This window comes from Podarcis filfolensis (assembly GCF_964270895.1).
Source record: "Podarcis filfolensis genome assembly, chromosome: 5".
Classification (NCBI taxonomy): domain Eukaryota; kingdom Metazoa; phylum Chordata; class Lepidosauria; order Squamata; family Lacertidae; genus Podarcis; species Podarcis filfolensis.
Window position 1 is genome coordinate 81,806,679 of NC_139608.1, and position 21,160 is coordinate 81,827,838.

General features: G+C 46.3%; 1 protein-coding gene and 1 long non-coding RNA gene across 16 annotated transcripts in view; one reads left to right on the forward strand and one right to left on the reverse strand.

The window, feature by feature from the left end:
* Positions 1 to 6,385: 6,385 nt before the first annotated feature.
* LOC310763011 lies at positions 6,386 to 8,526 on the reverse strand. Its single transcript, XR_014548361.1, has 2 exons — positions 8,476 to 8,526; positions 6,386 to 8,444 (listed from the first exon to the last, which is right to left on the reverse strand). It is a non-coding gene; the product is annotated as an uncharacterized lncRNA (long non-coding RNA).
* Positions 8,437 to 21,160, forward strand: part of LOC310762901 (calcium-activated potassium channel subunit alpha-1) — a 564,221-nt gene continuing 551,497 nt past the window's right edge. For all 15 annotated transcript variants that reach the window (XM_083614569.1, XM_083614564.1, XM_083614572.1 and 12 more), the window contains exon 1: positions 8,437 to 11,547. In XM_083614569.1, the coding sequence (XP_083470695.1) occupies positions 11,191 to 11,547 (357 nt within the window). In that variant the 5' untranslated portion in view covers positions 8,437 to 11,190. The remainder of the gene's footprint in view (positions 11,548 to 21,160) is intronic.

Here is a 21,160-nt window from a genome sequence, read left to right on the forward strand (position 1 = left end):
ATAATATGGCACCATCCACATATATGACATTTTGCAGAGTCCTATAAGTTTCTCTTCCAAATCAGGTTATTACCTAATTGCATTATTTACTGCTGCACCTGGGTATAATTTCAGTGGCTCCACCTTCTGGCTTAGTTCAAATCTGAAATAAGAGAAAGGACTGCTACTATGTTGAAACATCATGACCATTATTTAGTTTATCAGACTTCTTCCTTCCTTTTGTATTTTTCTTTCCAACTTTTCATTTCATGGCCAGACAGTGCAATCTTATGTGTGTCTACTCAGTTAGTAAGTCAGTTAAGTGTGTGAGGGATCACGGTGCAGCTGATTTTCATGGATTATCAGCCTAATTGCTCTATCCCTACCTTGCTAGCTATGCTCAAAAATTTCTCCTAGTTATCACATGGCTTGCAACTCTAGGGGTATCTTAGGCTTTAAACCACGGCTACTTTGGGGTTTCTGATCACCCTCTTTAACTGCTGTTTCTTTCAGGTCTCTTAGTGATTCATCTTTCCTTGTGTCTGCTTTTATCTGCTGCATTTGTGTTAGCTAATGGAAATGGCTGGGCAATTAAATCTGCATACGCTTTTGTTTCACTTTCTAAGGCCTTTTCTGACTTCACATGGCAAATTACTGCTCTAGACTATGGTAATGCCACTGCGGTATACATAAATTTATTTAGCGCATGTTGCAACCCAGTTCTACAGTTGCAGCTTATTCTTAACTTGCCGTTTGTTCATTGCCTTTGTAAAAAATGGGTTGTGGTCTATTGCCACAATCACCATCTAGCTTTAGATATTAAATACAGAATATTTATTTGCAACTGCTATGTTAAGGGCACCAGCCTTTTCTGTGATGGCGCATGGATTGAAATCTTTATGGATGCACCTGAAGTATAAAATTTTATTATGGCTTCTTCGTTAGCTTCTCTTTTAAGGCATTCCTGCCATCTTGAACTGTGTTTGAATTCATTTTTTTTTTTATCAACTTTCCTGAACAGTACCATTTAGGCTGCTGTTTTCATGGTGATGTGATTTCACAGTGTAATGGAGGATGAGCTCAAATATGACAAAGGGCAGGATACAAGCAAATAGGTTGATAAATTATATTTGCTCAGATAATTGACAGCTTCTAGAAACCACAGGCAGTCATTCATTGACTGGGATTTGGCATTATCTTGATGGTTCAGTGCTATCCCTTTTCACTCCACTGGGTGAAATGGTTTCTCCCCCAAATGCCATTGAGTAACTTCTCCGAATATAACATGTTGCCAAATGGGGGTGGGGATCCTGAAAGCTGCAGCAGAGCAATATTTTTAGAACTGAAATGTCACAAAGTAGTGCGCAAGATTTCTCTTTAGGCTGGATTTCAAAATACAGGTAAAGGGTGGGGCAAATGGGTAGATAGGAAACACCAGCCACAGTGTCTACAAATGTTGGGGCATCAGCACCATGACTAGATTTTATCACATACACAGCCAACCTGAAGAACAGTTCCGGAGCACTTGAAATCATGCTCACCACTTGGTGACATTTCAGCTGGTCCTAATAAAGGTAATGTCCTGCTGCAGCATTTGGATTTTCTCCAAACACGTTCCTCTCGGTTTAATTTCCTAATTGGATTTCAAAACAACCTAAGCTTCTTTCATTGTGTTTCTCTTTACTGAGTTCTCCCACGGCCGGGAGGTGTTTCCCTGAGATGACATTATGTGTGTTCTCTGGGGTGGCCAGTGACCTCAACGGCACTTACTGCATCTGGTTAGCTCTGCTTTAAAATTGTCTTCCAACGTGTACGGCACCTGTCCACACGAGCAATCAGCAGGAATGCCACCTTGTTTCCCCAGATGATGTGCTCACATTGCTCATGTTGTGGGTCTGTGTAGGTACAAAAGCATCCAACGTACAACAGGCGGCCAGGTGGTTTAAGCTTAATTTGGTATGCTCTAACCTTCCAGGGACGTGGGTGGAGCTGTGGGTTAAACCACAGAGCCTAGGACTTGCCGATCAGAAGGTCGGTGGTTCGAATCCCCGCGATGGGGTGAGCTCCCGTTGCTCGGTCCCTGCTCCTGCCAACCTAGCAGTTCGAAAGCATGTCAAAGTGCAAGTAGATAAATAGGTACCGCTACAGCAGGAAGGTAAATGGCGTTTCCGTGTGCTGCTCTGCTTCGCCAGAAGCAGCTTAGTCATGCTGGCCACATGACCTGGAAGCTGTCCACCGGCTCCCTCGGCCAATGAGTGCCGCAACCCCAGAGTCGGTCACGACTGGACCTAATGGTCAGGGGTCCCTTTACCTTTACCTTCCATCGGAGTGTTGATTTGCCCCAGGTCATAGCAGCCAACTCCTAGAGCCCACAATAAAATATTTGAGCCCTCCTCCAAGTTAATGGCCATTACCATTCGAATGATGTGTATGCACTGTGTCTCGTGATTGATAACGCAAGTCGGGGCTTACCTGGCCCCCTCAATATTTTATTCAAGTTGGCACCACTACACCACATACTTCCTTTATTAGGTAAAGGAGATCAATATTGCCATGTGTGGGGAGTGGGGTGCAGGCAGAGCTTTGTGCATATATTTATTTATCACATTTATATCCTGCCTTCTCTCTTATCCTTGCAACAATCCTGTGATGTAGGTTAGCCCGAGAGATAGTGATTGGTCCAAGGTGAGTTTCATAGCTGAGTAGGGATCTAATTTACTTAGGGCTGCCCTGTGTTATGTATTTTAGCACATAAAATAATAATAATAATCACATTTTCTCAGCCCTAGCCTGACACTCTAACCACCAAACCACACTGCCTCTCAAGTGAGGAGGCATCAATTTGTGCCATTATGCTTTTGTTTTCAAATGATAACTGAACATTTAGGGAAGAAGCTGGCATGGTTATGATCCTGGTTATTCAGCAAGACTAATGAATACTTACTGGACAGAAGAACAAATAAATTGATATTATGTTTCTTCATGAGGCTTCTATTTATAGAATAAATATTTATTTATAGAATAAAAATGTGTTTTAAAGCAAATATTAATGTTAATATGTGCCAGCTTAGATTGGTATTTTCTCCACAACATCCTGGAGTTTATATGATTTAAGAAACAGCGTTTGCAACTTTAAGCTTGACAGTATACAGGACTGCATTTTGAGGAATATTTTTTAAATTCACTGTGGAATTTTTCTGTACACAGAATATCCACAAGAGGGAACTCTAAAGATGAGTTCTTTCCTAACCCTTTCAATGCATCCCAACGTGCTTTAGAATGGGCAGAATAAAATGCAAAACTCATCCTATTTTTTTGAACACATGCAGCGATACTATTTTTAAAATCGTCCAGCTCTTCTAACATTCAGTAAGAGAATTAAGGTATGTAGGCTTTCAAGAACCCAGGAAACTGACCTATTTGCTCTTGTTCTCCATTGCAGAGCATTCAGCCTGAGACAGTGCTCAACACCTAGTTTGAGTTCAGTATTTTTAGCCTGGATAAGAGGCAACTGAGAGGAGATATGATAGACATCTTCAAATATCTAAAGGACTGTCACGTGGAAGACAGAGCAAGCTAGTTTTTTCTCCTGCTCCGGAGGATGGGACATAAGCCAATGGATTCAAGTTACAAGAAAGGAGCTTTCTATTAAGGGTCAGGTAGAACTTTTGTGGACTCTCCTTCGTTTGAGGTTTTTAAGAAGATCTGTCATGGATTCTTTAGTTGAAAATCCTGCATTGTAGGGGGTCAGACTAGAAGTCTCTAGAGGTCCCTTCCAACTCTACTGTTCTATGGTTCATCACATTGACAAAGATACCAACAAAGTAGGTGGCTTTGCAGTTCCCTGGCCACATTAGCACTGCTTTGCTACACTGTGAAAAGAAAAAGGAGCAACAGAGAGAAGATAACAGAGAATTTGGTGGAGGACAGTGCATGAAAGAAAGCAGGACGAACTCACATTAGGAAGCTCTAAATTAATTCTAGTATGGCAGAGCTGTGCCCTGCACGCACATTTGACAGATGCCATATTGCACTTAGCACAGAGGAACCGTGTTCTTTGTAGCAAGGAACCAGACCATTCTTCAAACAGTGGTGTGGGGCCCACAAGCTTCCCTTCCCACTCAGTCCCTCCCGTGTAACAGCTGGTCAAGCTCTTTAAACAAAAGCTGGTGCCAGGCATTAAGAGCTAAATAAGGTATGGAGCAAACATTGCTTGGACGCTGTTGGGACATGATGCACAACGTATCAAGGGAGAATTATTATATCGATATGAGATCTTTCAGCAGGGCTCTCAGGAGCCAGGTAACACGGCCACCCCAGATTTAGTCTAATGATGGATCCATTCAGGATATGTGGCACTTAAGACATCAGAAGAGTCTTCCTGGATCAGACGATAAAAGGTCTGGCATCTGGTCTAACATTCTTTTTTTTCCAACAGTGGCCTCTGGGAAGCCCACAAACAAGGCATTAAGGCTGTGTCCCTCCTCCAGTTGCTGGTGTTCAGAGGTACACTGCCTCTGATCATGAAATATCCATTTAATTATCATTACTAATAACTGTGGGTTCCCCTCTTAAGCCATCTGGGTCAGCGGCACCATATCTTGCAGCAGCAAATTAAATAAATAAATTGTGCCTTCTTTGTTTGCCTTCAGAATAGTTCAGCCTGAGGCCCAAAGCCCTAAATACTTGTTATAGCACCTCTGCAACATTCCCATAACTTCAGGGGCTCTGAACTTCTGCATGTGCAGTGATTTGGCTATTGCACCCTAAGGCACTTAATTGTGGAACAGCAATGATTCAGTTACATCCCGAGTATATTGTAAGTAGAAACGTGGATGCTTCTACTGGTTTTATAGTTTCTAGAGTCTAATTTATTTGAATGCTTCTGCATCTAGTTAACATTACTATTTTAAGACATCAGCCAGGTACCGTATTTGAACCCCTAGTCTGGATAGGTAATTTGAGCGTAACCATATTAGAATATAAAATGATTTTTCATAATATTAATGCAGAGACTCACATGAGAATAATTATTTTATTCAATTGCTGAAGGAGGGGAGGAAGAGCTGAGCAAAACACATTGGCAAACCTCCATGGGAATCTAAAAGAATGATTGAGAAACACTTTTCCATTGTTCACTGGGCTCTCAGCTGAGCCTGATCTCAATACTTCATGGTTTAAGATTTTATGCTTGTAGAAAATAAAGATGGGGAAAACTATTTTACCAATTATCAACTATATATGCCTCTTGTGCGCTTTCATGGCAGATTTAATAGGATCGTTCATCTGTAATATCTGAAGTGCTCAGATGCTACTTAATTGGCAATGAATAATTACTTTGGTAGAGCTCAACCTAGCCAAAGCTAAGCGCTTCCCAAGCTACAGTCTTTCTTGGGAGTAAGCCTCAATGAACACAGTGGGGCACGCTTCAGAGTGAGCACCAGGGTTTAAATTAGAAGGATTTAGACTAAACGCTGGGAAGAACCATGCAACTGACTGCCTCTGGACGTGGCAGACTCTCCTTCATTTGAGATCTTGAAACAGAGGCTGGATGTCCAAGCATGCGGGAGTTGTGGGTTTCCTGCATCAACAGGCGTTGGTTTAGATGAGCTTTGAGGACCCTTTCCAAGCCTACAGTTCCATGATTCAAATATTTAAAACGTTAATGTGGATTATGGCTGTCTTGAAGAAGCAGCATTGAACTGAATACAAGAGAATCAATAGAAATATGCATATAGAGGTGATGAAGTTTGCACCCCACCCTTCATCAAAGGAGCTCCATGGTGTTTGTGAGGGAGATTTCACAATGTGTGTGCTATTTCATCCCAGTTACATTTGTTTATTTAAAGAGCATAAAACCGTCTTTCCTTCCCCCACTGCCGCCAGTCTAAAGAAGTCCTTCTGAAACCAACACCACTTGTGAAGTTCCCCAGTCTTCCCACTGTCTTCTTTTTCTCTTGCTTCTTTTGCCCCTTTTTAAATAGCAGCTGGAGTGAGTGAGCTGCCTTTGCCTTTCAGTGGGGACCAAATCATGCACAACTGCATGGCAGATTAGATAGTGTACGGTCACTGCTGAACAGGGCTACCAGGTTACTACCATGTCAATTTAAAACAAAAATTGTCATCCCGGAAGCCACATTCAAGGATTATAAAAGCAATGCCCTTTTGTCTACTTGCTGCTAAAATGTCCTTGGAGCTGAAGGAGCAGAAGCAGAGGGGACCTAGTTTAACAGCTGGTTATTAATTCACAGTTTATCTCCTTGCATTCCTCTTTTATTGATTCTCAGTCCTAGGGCTCATTAACTGGTGCAGAGGAGAGAAATCCTGTAAGTTGGTTCAGCTTTCAGTGTATCAGGGTGGGGTGGTGCTTATTTAGAATGTTAGCCTTATTGGGATTTGCATGTTGTTGTTTTAAAAATCTTGAAATGTTTCTGAGTTGTGTCCTGCACAATCTTATGCATGTCCTGCTGTGTTTAATGGGCCAGGTGAGTATGCATAGGACTGCAGCTTTATAATGTAATCCAATGGACATCTACTCAGAAGTACACTCCCATTGAATTCAATGGAATTTGCTCTCAAGTTATTGGGTATAATATGGCAGCCATAGAGTTTGAAAATGGTGTGATCAGTTTTGAGTTTTTATGATAGAAGGGCAGAAATATCTAATAAGTGCAGCGCTTCCCAAAACGTGGACTGTGGACCACAATAATCCACAAGCTTCATTCAGGTGGTTCATGACTTGTCTGTAAAAATACAATTTAGAAGCCAAATCATAGAACATCTAGCACAGTGTGTTACAACGGCTACAACAGGCAGAAAACTCGTTGGGTTATCCGTCAAGACCCTCAGCAATTTTCAAGTGGGCCATGGGCGGGGGTGGAGTTTGGGAATCATTGCAATAACATACCTAATACCAAATTAAACATTAGTTAATTTTTGGGAAAGGCTGGCCCAAACCAGAAGCCCTGCATTTTAAAGTTTACAATGGTACCTCGGGTTACATACGCTTCAGGTTACATACACTTCAGGTTACAGACTCCACTAACCCAGAAATAGTGCTTCAGGTTAAGAACTTTGCTTCAGGATGAGAACAGCAATCGTGCTCTGGCGGCACGGCAGCAGCGGGAGGCCCCATTAGCTAAAGTGGTGCTTCAGGTTAAGAACAGTTTAAGGTTAAGAACGGACCTCCATAACGAATTAAGTACTTAACCTGAGGTACCACTGTATTTGGCTTTCCTTTTATTTTTGTATGGTCAGTCTTAAAAGTCCTCGCATTGCTGCTCCTTGTCAGCCACTGCTGCCCTACTGGTGTGTCACACTGTCCAAGAGAGCTGAATGACACCCCCCCCCCAAAAAAACCACCAAACCAAAAGCAGAAAAATGGGGGAAAGTTTTAAAATTCTGGGATTTAAATTCAAAATCTAAACATGAATTTTAACACCAGCGTTTCACTGTTCTTTTAGACTTGTGAATATTATTCTGATTTTGACAAGCTGCTGAACACCAGATGCTATTGCATGACAGCTATCAATTCATACCAAGGCTATTATCCACCATCTCCACACCCTCTGGGCATGGGAGTTTACTGCTGGCAACCCCATTTCCTATCAATAGCCCTTCTAGGAGTGGTGAGCGGGACATCCTGAATGGTATACATAAAGAGCAGACTGAATAAGGCCCCAGTTATCCTTACTATTTTTAGTAGTACCAGTAGGTTACAGTCGCAGTTTATATATCCTGCCCTTTGCCATAGACCCAGTGTAAGTTGCAACATCATAACCATAATGCATACAATATGTAATGAAAAAAGAGACGTCCCCTCTCACACCAATAACCTGCTCCTTCTCTGCAAGTGCAGCCCCATTCAGAATAGGCAACCTCACCATTTCCTTGACCCAGGAACCACCACTCGGTAGGATCTATATCTTGTCAAAATTCAGCTTCAGGTTATTGACCCTCAGCCACACCATTATTATCTAAGACAGTGTTACCTGTCTTAGATGATGACAGAGAGAAAAAGAGCTGGGTGTCATCATAGTCCCGTTATAGAAAAAGGGTAGAGATGAATGGTTCCTTTTGCTAAGACAACTCCTCTCTACCTGTTCACAATTTTGAAGGCATCACAGCCTTATTAGCTCAGCAACATTATGGGTACCACTATTAGTTGTACTCTAATGAGACATGCGGGGACATGGGTGGCGCTGTGGTCTAAACCACTGAGCCTAGGGCTTGCTGATTGGAAGGTCGGCGGTTCAAATCCCCATGATGGGGTGAGCTCCCGTTGTTCAGTCCCAGCTCCTGCCAACCTAGCAGTTTGAAAGCACGTGAAGGTGCAAGTAGATAAATAGGTACTGCTCCGGCGGGAAGGTAAACGGAGTTTCTGTGTGCTGCTCTGCTTCGCCAGAAGCAGCTTAGTCATGCTGGCCACATGACCCGGCAGCTGTCTGCAGACAAACGCTGGCTCCCTCAGCCTATAGAGCGAGATGAGCGCGCAACCCCAGAGTCGTTTGTGACTGGACCTAACAGTCAGGGGTACCTTTACCTTTACCTTTAATGAGACATGCTACTGTAAAGTCATGTGATTGGCTCACGATGCAATTCCTTGGAAGTAAGTCCCCTTGAATTCAATGGACTTTACTTCTGAGTAGACCTGCATAGAAGGGAGCAAAACAAACTGAGTCAGGGTTGCCAGCAGGATGTGCAATCTCATGGGCAGTTGACCCATAGAAATGAATGGGATTTCAGTGGGGATTGTGCAGGAGAACCCCTCACTGGATTGCACTCCCTGTCTGCGGGGGGGGGGGATTAGATAATTTTATTTTATTTTGCACAATAATTCGAAAGGGAACACTGTAAAAGTCCCAAGTGGCTGACAGCTTAGGCGAAAGAAAAAACAACCCGGTGACAGATGCCAAAATGGACACCACTTGTGTCATAGGTTAAGTAACGATTATTTTATAATGGTGGCTTTATGCAGGAGCTATAAACATATGACGAACAGGAGAGCATGTCCGTCAGTGCACAGCCGGACTCGGCGGTGTTTACCGCTGGAGAGAGGGAGCGAGAGGATGGATCTGCCTAGGTCTCTGCGGATGGCGCGGAGGGACGCGTGTGCAAATGGTCTCCAGGCGCACTCGCTTTTGCGCCTTGGGAATTCCGCGCGAGGGGAGACTCGGGCTGAATCCAGTCGCTGTGACGTTGACAATGGGCTTTACTTTCTCCTGGAATTCTCCTCCCCTCCCCCTGCATGTCATGTAGGTTTCATTGCCAGGCTGCTTCTGTTGCATTTTGGGATTAAGTCAGTCTCTCTCTCTCTCTCTGTCACTCTCTCCCCACCCTGCTATCTGTGCCAATTTTAAAACCACGAGCCATATTCGCGGAGATGGTTTTTTTTAAAAAAAAAAATCCTGGTGGGTATTTCGCTTTAAAAGCGAGAGCGACAAAAGCCCGCACAAAACAAAACAACCTCCCCCCCTCGCATCGCGAAGCACCTGTTTCTGCAACTCAACCCTGGCACAAGATCCGGCTCGCTGCTTTCGTTCATTTTCCCAGAACCCACGGCCTCCTTCCCTGCCCTCAGCCAAAGATTGCTTTCAGATCTGGGCCGCGATAAAGAACAACAACAACGCCAACCATCCCAGCCGAACGCTGGGTTTCAAGAGCAGCCTTTAATCGGCGGGGATCGTGTCCCTCTCGGGCTGCTCCCTATGCCTCGTTGCTCCTCCGATGGAGAACGAAGGAAAACAGAGAAAGAATGAATGGCAAACAGGCGAGCCGGGGTGCGGGAGGCCGATTTCTCTGCTCTGCCGCCTTTCCTTCTTGCCATTTGGGGTTCTTCCTCCCCGGCCCGACCATTAGGCATGCAAGTAACTGAGATCTGCTGAGAAAAAGAGAGCGGCTGGGAAAACATCGGTGTATTGGGACTCCAACCGTATTAGCGAGGGGGGGGGGAGTGAGCGAGAGAAGAGAGTGACAGCCAGTGCGTCACGCCATTCAGCAAGTGCCAGGATCGCGCAGGGTTTTTTGCGCGTCCCTCTTGCGCCGCCGCCTCCTCGAATTGCTCCGCGTCCAAGCAACGCGCGGAGCCCTTCGCCTTCTCTCTCTGTGTGGTGCGAGGAGGACTTGTTGAAGCGGCAGGTCACACGGGCCGCCTGCGTTTTGGCTCCTCCCGCCGCTGCTGCGCCGCTACCTGTAAAGCGCGTCGCTCTCTAGCTCGCCTCCATCTGCTCGAGGCAGCCTCCGAGAAGCGCGCAGGGCCGTTTGGGAGGAGGCGAGGGGGAGCCTGGAGAGAGCCCCGAGACCAGGCAGCAGCTTGGCCCGGCAGGAGCCGTCCGTGCTCGGCCTCCAGCCGTGAGGGGAGCCCCTTCTTCTTCTTGGGGAGCCGAAGCCGCCGCCGCCTCCTCAGCGGCCGAATCACAAGGCGCCGCTTTCCTCCCGCGCGCCCGGCGAGTCTCCTACGCCAGCTGCCCGGGAAGCTGAGGCGCGCAGCAACGGCGGGCTGGGCGCGTTGCTAACGGGCGGCGAGGAGGAGGAGGAGGAGGCGGCCGTGTAGCAGCAGCAGCAGCAGCCGAGGATGGCAGGCGAGGCGGCGGCCGCCGCAGCGACGACGCAAGCCCGACTGGGCGAGTGGAGGAGGCTGAATTAGGAGAGAGGAAGGGGCTGGACTTGCCGGAGGGAGACGCCGAACGAGCAGGGCTGCGTGGGCTCACTCTCCGGTCGGTGGAGAGAGAGAGAGGGCGCGACTGACGAGGGGTCGCTCTCCGCCTTGGCGCTCAAATCGTGAGGCGACCAAGGGACGACTCCCGGATCTCGGCCGGGACCTGCGCGCCTCTGCCCGCCTTCTCCCCTTCGTGGCGGGCGTCGTGAGGTGCCGGCGCGAGGGGTGGCTGCTGGCTTGATTTCGGGGAGGGGGTGGGGGGAAGGGGGAGCCGCTGATTTGGCCACCGGGAGGAGGCGGCGGCGGCGGCGCCTTTATTTCCCGCTCGGTTCTCTTGCGCCGGAATCTTGGAAGGCGGCGGCGAGGGCGCCAGAGCGAGAGGTGCCGAGCGGCGGCCGCCTGCCTGGACGTGCGCTGAGGCTCGGCTTGCGCGCCTCCCCGCCGAAGAGCAGCGCTATGGCTGGGGATGGGCTTGGCCGAGGGCGCTGGCGGCGGCAGCAGCAGCAGCGGGAGCTCCCCGGGGCCCCGGCGGCGCGCCCTGCCCGCTGTTAGCCATGGCAAATGGCAGCGGCGGCGGCGGAGGAGGCGGCGGCGGCGGCGGCGGCTCCAGCGGCTCCAGTAGCTACTACTCGGGAGGAGGCGGCGGCGGCAGCGGCGGCATTAAGATGAACAGCCCCATCAGCGCCAGCAGCAACCTGAACGCGGACTCCTCCTCGGCGCCCGCCAAGGCGATCAACGCGGTCATCATCCCCATGACCATGGAGGTCCCCTGCGACAGCGGGCAGCGCATGTGGTGGGCCTTCCTGGCCTCGTCCATGGTCACCTTTTTCGGGGGACTCTTTATTATCCTGCTCTGGAGGACCCTCAAGTACCTGTGGACCGTCTGCTGCCACTGTGGGGGCAAGGAGAAGGTAACGTTTCTCTTCCCGGGTTCTCCCGCTTGAGGGCCGCTTCACACGTTGCCTAGTGCGGGGCTGGAAGCTGAGGTCGTGCAAAGCGCGCACATTCGTGTGTCTTGCAGTTGTCTTCTCCAGGGAGCTGCGAATGGCCGTGGAGTGGGGGGGGGGAAGGTGAGGGTTTACACCTGCAGAATGTGTGAAGCGGCCCTTCTATCCCTGGTGTTATTTGCAACTCATTTCAGGGTAACTTACAAATAAACTGTATGTTAAGATTGCAACCCTGCAGCTGGAGCCTTTGCGTGTTGACAGGGAAATGGGTCCCAGTGAGTTCAGAGGCTTCATTCTTGAGGGCATCTGCTTAGGAGAGCAAGTGCTTTTGAATGTCACATGCAGCTCAGTCCTTGGGAACTGCAGCCTTAGTCCCAAGTAAACTGCAAGGGATGGGAAGATTCATTTTCTTTCCTTCACTTCTTTTAGTCCTTTCTGACTTACTGTGTCCCTTCTCCATGTTTTCCCCATGCCCCGTTGTTTACTATTCTCTTCATTACCCCCTTCCATTTTCCCTTTCTTCCTCTTCTGATACTGTTTTCCATATATTGAGTTTTAGCGTTAATAGAAGTCATAGTAACATCAAAGGTTTATTGTTACTCTAACACAATGACAGTAATTCAACCTCCTGCCTTCTAACCATCATCAGTTCTGCAAGAGTTGTTTGTTGTGTGTTTGCTGCCCCAGGTTGCCTCCTGCTTCTTTGGTACTAGGAGAGCAGTGGGCCTTTGTTGTTGCTGCTGCATGAAAAGTTAAAGAAATCCTCAAAAGGCAATAGCCTCAGATTCTGGATAAAATTGTGTCGGCCAGCAGTTCAGTAGTGGTCATGGGTGAGCTGAGGTTCAAAGCTTGAGACTTCTTTTGTCTGAAGTGGACAGGGAGTCTTCAGAACAGTGGTGGTGGTTCCTCTTTTCCTTGTCGAATGATGGCTTCAGCTACTCCTCCCCACCTCACACAGGCTGAGAAGGAAACATACCTTGGCAGTAATAAACTTGCTACCCAATTTGCTCTATTATTGCTGCCAGGTCTCTCTTGCACTCCGATGGGTTTGACTTTCTAATGGCAAGTACTGTCGATTTTGCTATGTCCAAATCACATTTTGTTTGGTTTAGCCATAGGTGGTAACAAATCAATGGATAAACTAGCTAACATGGATTTGGTGGCCCCCAAAGTTACAAATGGTAACTCAAAATATGTATAATCCAATTCAAGAGTTTTACTGCCCATTCATGTTAAATCTAATGACAGTGAATGCGTTTTGGTGAGGAAAGGGGGAATTCGGGATTTGCCATTTGCAATACTTGCCACAAGTGATGGCAGACTGTGAAAATGGATGTAAACAGAACACAAAGAAGACATTTAAATGGGCGAATATTCCTGAAACAATCACACACTTGCCACCCCTTCTCATTCACCCCTGTTTCTTCCCACTTAATCAAAATCTTGCTCCCTGTAAGGTCAGAATTCAAACTGAGCCATTCTGTATGGCTCTTTCCCGCCTTCTTTGTAAGCAGAACCCATGTGGAATTGTCATCTGCCATGGAGGGAGAATCCCATAAGCACTGTAGAGGCAGAAACATTATAGCTTGCCAGAAGTATTGTTGTGGAAGAGACCTGGCCACATTGCCCCCCTTAAGGTGACTGCTGAAAACTGTCAAGTAAAATAACTGAGCAATAGGTGGTGGGAGGAAACAGGTCTGAATCTACACACAAATGTCGATGGAGCCAGGATTTTGAGTATCTCACCCTCTCTGAAATCCATGGGATCCTTGCCCATTGCATTCCATTAACTGAAGACATTTGGGATTTCGGCTGTCCGAAAACACATTTTGGGCAGAATCCTGTGAGGAGTTACTCCCATGCAAGCTCCGTTGAAAGAAGCAGAGAGCTACAGAGGAGCACACCACTGGGGTTTCTTTTGCTGGTGCTTGTGCAGGAAGGCTTCCCACAGGATTGTGCTGATTGATTTCAGTGGGCCGAATATTTTGTGGTCTCTCCAGTTACTTTGGGTGCAAGCCCCCCATTGATTTCAATGGAATTTACTTCTGCATTTGTGTGTTATGCTCCCATACTTGGGCTACAGCCGACCTAGGATTGGTCTTGGAAATATTGTCCCTGATCCAGAGCAAGCTTCTCACTCCTGAGACCCACTGAAATGGCAGTTCACAACTAACTTGTGCTGTTGATTTCAGTGGGACGGAAGCACAACTAGGACTGCAGTCCTAAACCACACTTATTAGGGAGCAAGCACATGGAACACAGTGAGAATTAGCTTTCTGTAGACTTGCAAAGGATTGCTATGTAAATTTCTCTGGACTGGGTCAGTCAGTGGCTATCCTGTGCATAGTTGGGTTACTCCTATCCCATTGACTTTGGTAGGATTTAAGCAGCCTCATTTTGTTCAGGATTGTAGCCCTAGTCCCATGATGTACAGACACTGCCTCTAGAGCCCTCTGCCCTCCACTTGAGCAAAAGAAGTCCCATACCACTTACGCAAAACAAGCCATACTGAGCCATGAGCTACACTGAGCAAGTCAGCCAGCCGCTGCGTTTTGCTGCCCGACTCCATCTCCTGCTCACTGGGTGTAGGTCTCTGCTGCTGTGAGACTAGAAGTAAAAAAATAAGACTGGAAAACCAACACCCGCGGAAAATCCACACCTCTCACCAATGTTTCATGTGTTATACCAGTGATGCAGAACCTTTGACTCTCTGGATGTTGCTTAACTACAGCTCCCATCAGCCTCTGCAAGCATTGCCAATGGCCGGGGGTGGCCGGAGTTGTAGTTCAGCAACATGTGGAGGGCCAAAGGTTCTCCATCAAATCTGGCAAATGATGGAACATGGTATAAGCAAGATTTCTTGGTTCGTGCTGCTTCTGTTCCCCATACACCTGAGGGCGATGGGGGCGACCACTGCTGAAAGGTGAAAAAATAGCAAAGTTGTCTCAAGGCAGCTCATTTTTCATATATATTTGTGTGAACCTGTTGACTTGGCTAATCGTTATCCTTCTGCATTGGTGACACCCTCTTGGTTGTCCCTCCCTGGGCCCATTTGCGCACGCATGCCATTGCCAGATGTGCAGCTCGGCATGTGAATGGACTCAGTTGCATTTGAGATGTGAAACGTCTCCTTTCTCATCAAGTGATGAGCAGATATGTGTGAATCAGCCCAGTGAATGTGAGCAGCGCCAACCCTGCCATCTCCCTTCCTCTTCAACCTTTAGAGGCCCACTAAAACCTGAAGCATGTCAGCTTTAACAAAAAATCCATCAAGAAAGAGCTCAAAAGGGACGTCTCAGGGAAGCAAAGTGTTGCCTCTTCACTGCCAACTTCCTGTAAAGGGATGACTTGACTCTTGCTAAGGACTTTAACATCATGCCAACTTTTTCGTTCTCACCCCCCTCCCACTCCCCCTTTGCTTAATACATAGCCTGATGAAGAGTTCTGGAGAACTCAAAACCTTGATTGTTATTTTGTGATGCTTGGGTAGGTCCTAATAAATATATTTCCCCACTGTGGATTTGAGATTCTTGTCAAGGCAAACAGTGAAGCCAACAGCCATTTCCTGCTCAGTGGGATTACTCCAAACGATGTGTAATGTGGCTTACAGCTGCCTTGTTAGGATTTCCCCTTCCAGTTTTATGTATAGCTACCCAGAAGGTAAAATATGCTTCAAATGCCATCCCATTTTGAAGGTTAGGAAACAGAGTATAATGAGGATCCCCACCCACCCACCCCAGTCCTTGTAAGAATGCTTTTTAGCTAAAACAGTGTTAATGCTCTATATTTGCTAACGTGGCATCTGACAGGCTATTTGGACCCTCCAAAATAGACCAGCAGCTGGAGTTTCTCCCTTCCCCTTTTCACATTTTTTGGATTACGAATGGAAGAATAGATCTGCTTCAGCTATTCCTGGCACCCAGCTACACAAAAAGCACCCAAACCTTTTAAATATATATGGTTGCTAGGTTGCTGTCATGATTTGACATTCAGCTATCGGCTTCCCCTGCTTCCCCCAAGATATGGCATAACCTGGCTGTGCAAATGTGGATTCATTTTTATTTTTAATTTGAAAGTGGTGATGAAGTAGGGATGTATGTGTGTCTGTGTGATGACAGAAATAACACTGCTATGCTGAGAATTATGAATGCAACCTTGAGAAAGTTAGGTGCATCTAAATCCCATCAAAATAGGTGGGGGCTCAAGTATGCTTTATGCATTGCATCTTGTGCAATTACTTACTAATTTCTGAGTTGTTGTTTTTGGGGGGAGGGTGTAGTTAAGTCGTAGAATGCTCAGAGTTTCCTAAAAGTGCCTGTGATCTTCCAGCAGACGAATTGCCATCATTTCAAACTGGTTTTACTTGGAAAGGATGCTATCATAAGCTATGGGGTATTTTGAAGCTTTAAAATTCATTTTGACTTGCTAAGTAAATAACAGCAATAGCCTTTTCCTGCTGAAGAGATTCTTTTTGTGGAAGGGAAATGGAAATGTGAGTTTTTGGAAAGGAAGATTTGTTGGGGCTGTAACACTCGTCCCTATTTATATGATGACAAATGTATATTTTTGAAGAGAACTGGCTCCTCAGAAAGGAAAGCCAAATACGGTAGCTAGATAGATCTGAAGGAGTTTCCTATCTCTCTCTCTCTCTCTATGTTTAAAGGTAAAGGGATTGCGGTGCTCATCTCGCTTTATTGGCCGAGGGAGCCGGCGTACAGCTTCTGGGTCATGTGGCCAGCATGACTAAGCCGCCTCTGGCGAACCAGAGCAGCACACGGAAACGCCGTTTACCTTCCCACCGCAGTGGTACCTATTTATCTACTTGCACTTTGACCTGCTTTCGAACTGCTAAGTTGGCAGGAGCAGGGACTGAGCAACGGGAGCTCACCCCGTCACAGGGATTTGAACCGCCGACCTTCTGATTGGCAAGCCCTAGGCTCTGTGGTTTAACTCACAGCGCCACCCGCGTCCCTCTCTCTATGTTTATATATATTAATAAATATATTCAAGTGCTTTCCTTTGTTTGTTTCAAGAAACATATTTAAGGAAGTCCAGAAGTCAGCAAATACCCAGAAATTGTTCGGAGATGATTACCAGCACTACCTGTATTTCCTTTGAGCACCTGATCCCAAAGTTACAGAACTGAACAAAGTACCCATAGTTCTTCTTTGGGTTGCCAGGTCATCCTGCCAGGTCATCCTCGTGGACTCTGTTGTAGGAACAAGTTTCCACCCTTTGAATGTCCAGCAGTATTAGCAATTTCTACAGCCAGAGTGGGCTCTTAGTTATATGTCCCACTTGCCCAGGCAGTTAACCCTGCAGTGTCTCTCGAAGAGTTGTTGATAAATCTGGAGAGTCACACATCTCCACTTTATCTCATTCACCATCAGTAGTACAGGGTGGCTGAATTGTGCTTTACTGTGCTGTGCTTAAAGTCCAAGAGAAACTGCAGAGATGGCACTCCTCCTGGCATGCTGCCCTCCCTAAGCCCCTGAGCAAGTTAATAGCTGACGCTTCATAAATTATCTTTGAAAAGAAGCCTTCTCATTCAAAACTGAAAACACATATTGCACAGTCGAACATTATTTTTGAACATGCCATATATTGTTGATGTTTCCTGGCCAGGTTGTATATTGTGTAGGTTGTGTTACTGCCTTTCTCTAGCTAACATTACTGACATTGAAAGGCATATGTGTCCTTCTGGTCTGTTGTTTTAAATATACATTTCATATCATTAAAATGTGTCTCTTGGTTGAGTAATTGTACACATTTACAAAATACATGGCCATTGGGCTGTCTTCATTTCACCAAAACTTGATTTGTTTTCTTTTTCTTCTAACTTTCCTTTGTCACTGTTCAGCTATATGAGCTTCAGACCAGTATTGGTTGGAGAATGCCTAGTATGCTTTCATGCATTCAGTTTCCTCTCTTGTGAGAGCTCTTTTTTCTAATTTTCTGAATGCTCCATCTTCTCAATATGTTAGAAAGCCCCAACCAGGGCCCTTTAACATTAGGCAAATTGAGGCATGCACCTCTGGCTGTATTTTGGGGTGTCATTAAAAATCAGGAAATTATGTTATTTCATTCATTGTTGTTGTATTTTTTTGGCTATTAAAGGGGCTACACAATCCCCGCTTATTTGATTTTCTGCCTTGTTACTGCCCAAATAACTTGTTTAGCTGTGCATACTTTGCACTTTAAGGTTTCTGATGCCATGGTATAATGGAAAGGGAAGAAAGGGAGAATGGGTAAGGTTTATTTCCAACAGGGGATGGAACAAAGCAAAAACTTTCACTATATTTTGGAACGGTCGGCCCTCCAATGTGCGAAAGGAAATACAAAGTAGCTGAAACAAAAAATAAAAATAAATAAGATTGCTCACTCCTGGGTGACACCCCTTGCTTTCAATCCCACACATCTTAGTCATGTGAGGGTTGGTTTCCGCCGTGTGGAGAAATGATTTTATGCCTGGGAGCAAACAAATTCAGATCTGTGAGTGTCTGTCTGGCAGAGGGCAGAGGAAAGCAAGCGGGAGATTTTCAAAGACACCTGGATTTTCTAAACAGAGTTGTACTTTTAAGGGTGTATGTTGGGACAGGGAGCATATTCTACAATACAGACCTCTTTATAAGCTTTATATTAATGTAACTATCGTGGCTCCCTCCACAGAATTCCCCCAACGATTCCTGGAGAGGTGCTAATCATTCTGTGGTGTTTTAGTAGTTGTAGTTGTTTCCATTATTTATTTAGTTACCGTAGTTAGCTAGTTAGCTAGCTAGCTAGCTAGCTAGTTAGTTAGTTAGTGTCACCCTTCATCTTTAGATCTCAGGGGGGTTCACAGCATAAAAAAATATGTGATAAAAACAGCTCTCATAATCCTCAGGGAGTATGTGCCTAATGGTCAGGGATGATAGAAACTGCAGTCTGAAACATCTGGAGGGCAGCAGGTGGAGGAAAGCTGACTGGGATTTAAGGCACTGCTTCCATACAAGAGGGAGAAGCAGATCAGCCAAAGAAGACCCACATTATCCATTGCTGAGCTGCACCATTTCAGATTGCGAGTGTGTCTGTGGGAAGATGTCAAATGCTTGAATCTCTCCCACATAAAATCCTCCTCCTTGCAAATCATACAAATGAACATACTAGAGAGAAAAAGGAAAGAGAGAGGTTGTGGCCATTTTCCTGGCAAAGCATGCTGGTATTGTATACAGTGTGGTTTTTTTATTATTATTAAAGGAGGCATCATTTTGAACATAAGGGCCTAGTTCCCATGACTTTATTCTCACTGCATGCTGCATCAGGAGATTAGTAGTTCATTAATCTTCCCCTGTTTGCTTTTACTAAATGCAGCTATAGTGAGGGAAAGGAACTGCTAATTGGACTTCACATGAAACCTGGAGGCATTTTAACACTTCCTGCACTGTTGTCCCAATCCCTTCCCTCCTCACCCTTTTCTTACATTTTGCTGGTGGGTGGAATACAGTTGCCTGCTTTATTATTTCTTCTCAAATAGCAGCTTGGGGGTATGTGGTTTAGACTGGCACAATAGGATGGGGAAACAGAGTTGAAAATCCCTAAGCCACTTCCCTGTTCAAATTAGCAGCCTCTCCTTCCTTGTGGCTGCATTAAGTTTAAGGATAGACAGAAGATAAACCATTGGTGTGGTATAACGTGTAGTTTGGTTCTCACTGAGAGGTGATAAACCTTTGTCTGGAAGTACCACTTCAAACTGCAGGTGGGAGCGCACATAACGGAGTGTTCCTTCCTACAAAATCAAAAAAAGAAACCCAAATTTGTCTTGAACATTTAAAAAACAACTAGTAAGTCGGGGAGGGGGGGGAAGAGTCTACATAGCCATTCTATGTGCAGGGGCCCCCTACCCCCTGTATAGAGAAGTATTCAACTGTGTGAATTCCTACTTGTAGCTGGAATAGCTCAGTCAGCAGAGCAGAGTAATATACCGTATTTTTCTCCCCATAGGATGCACCGGCCCATAGGACGCACCAAGTTTTTTTGGGGGGAAATAAAGAAAAAAAATTATTCCCCCCCCAGGCGCTTGTGGGGCCGGCAGCGGGGAGAAGCGCTCTTCTCCCCACCGCCCGCCTGCAGACCAGGTCCGGGGACAGCGGGAAGACGCGCTGCGCCTCCCAGCTGTCCCCGGAGCTTGCGGGGCAGGCAGCGGGGAGAAGCGCTCTTCTCCCCGCCGCCTGCCTGCAGAACAGGTCCGGGGACAGCGGGAAGACGCGCTGCGCCTCCCAGCTGTCCCCGGAGCTTGCGGGGCAGGCAGCGGGGAGAAGCGCTCTTCTCCCCGCCGCCCGCCTGCAGAACAGGTCCGCGGACAGCGGGAAGACGCGCTGCGCCTCCCCACTGTCCCCGGAGCTTGCGGGGCTGGCGGCGGGGAGAAGCACACGTCTCCCCACCGTCAGCCTCCAAACCACATCGGGAGACAGCGGGATGGCGGCGTTCCACCTCCCGGCTGTCCCCCGACCTTGTGGGGCTGGCGCTGCGGCTCTCCTGAAGCCTGGAGAGTGAGAGGGGTCGGTGCACACCAACCCCTCTCGCTCTCCAGGCTTCAGCGAAAGCCTGCATTCGCCCCATAGGACGCACACACATTTCCCCTTCATTTTTGGAGGGGAAAAAGTGCGTCCTATAGGGCGAAAAATACAGTATATATAACTAGTGATTTCTCTATTAAAGATATGAATTGAATTATTGATGTCAGTTTTTAAAAGTATAACTGCACAATTTTAAGAAGTACTGTTTGCTTGTGTGATCTAGGGATAAATGTGTTTGATGTTCTTCCCTTAACTTGGGTCCTGGTTTGTATCTAAAAATGGGAAAAAAATATTGGGGAATTAGATGAATTCTTATACATGGGTTGTTCCTCATGACATTGTGATATAAAGTGTATAAAGGCAGGGAATAGCACATCAGATGGCTCATAATCATTCTAATTGTGAGCATGGGTGATCACATGACCACCCACGCTGAAGGCAGCCCTGTTTAGGGAAGCTTTTAATGTTTAATAGATTATTGTATTTTAATATTCTGTTGAAAGCTGCCCAGAGTGGCTGGGGAAACCCAGCCAGGTGGGCGGGGTATAAATAAATTATTATTATTATTATTATTATTATTATTATTATTATTATTATCTGTTTGGAAGCAAAACAGGACTACCCAAAAGTAACCAAATGGTTTCTACCTGGGTATCATTGGCATTCAGAAGTACACACACCTGTAAATTAAAAGAAAAATAAATTAGACTCCAAAGGACTTCTGCACTGGCAGGATTTACAGAAAACTGATGGCGGTGGATCGAAGAGATAAGAAAACAGTAGATTAATTTGCCTCTACTGTCATGCTAGAAGCGGCTTAGTCATGCTGGCCACATGACCCGGAAGCTGTATGCCGGCTCCCTCGGCCAATAAAGCGAGATGAGCGCCGCAACCCCAGAGTCGTCCCTTTATCCTTTACCTTTACTGTCATGCCACAACTTCCCCTTACTGTGTAGTAATCAAATGCTCAGGTTCACAACTAGTTGTCAGTCCTAAAACTGATCCCACTAATATAGCACAGC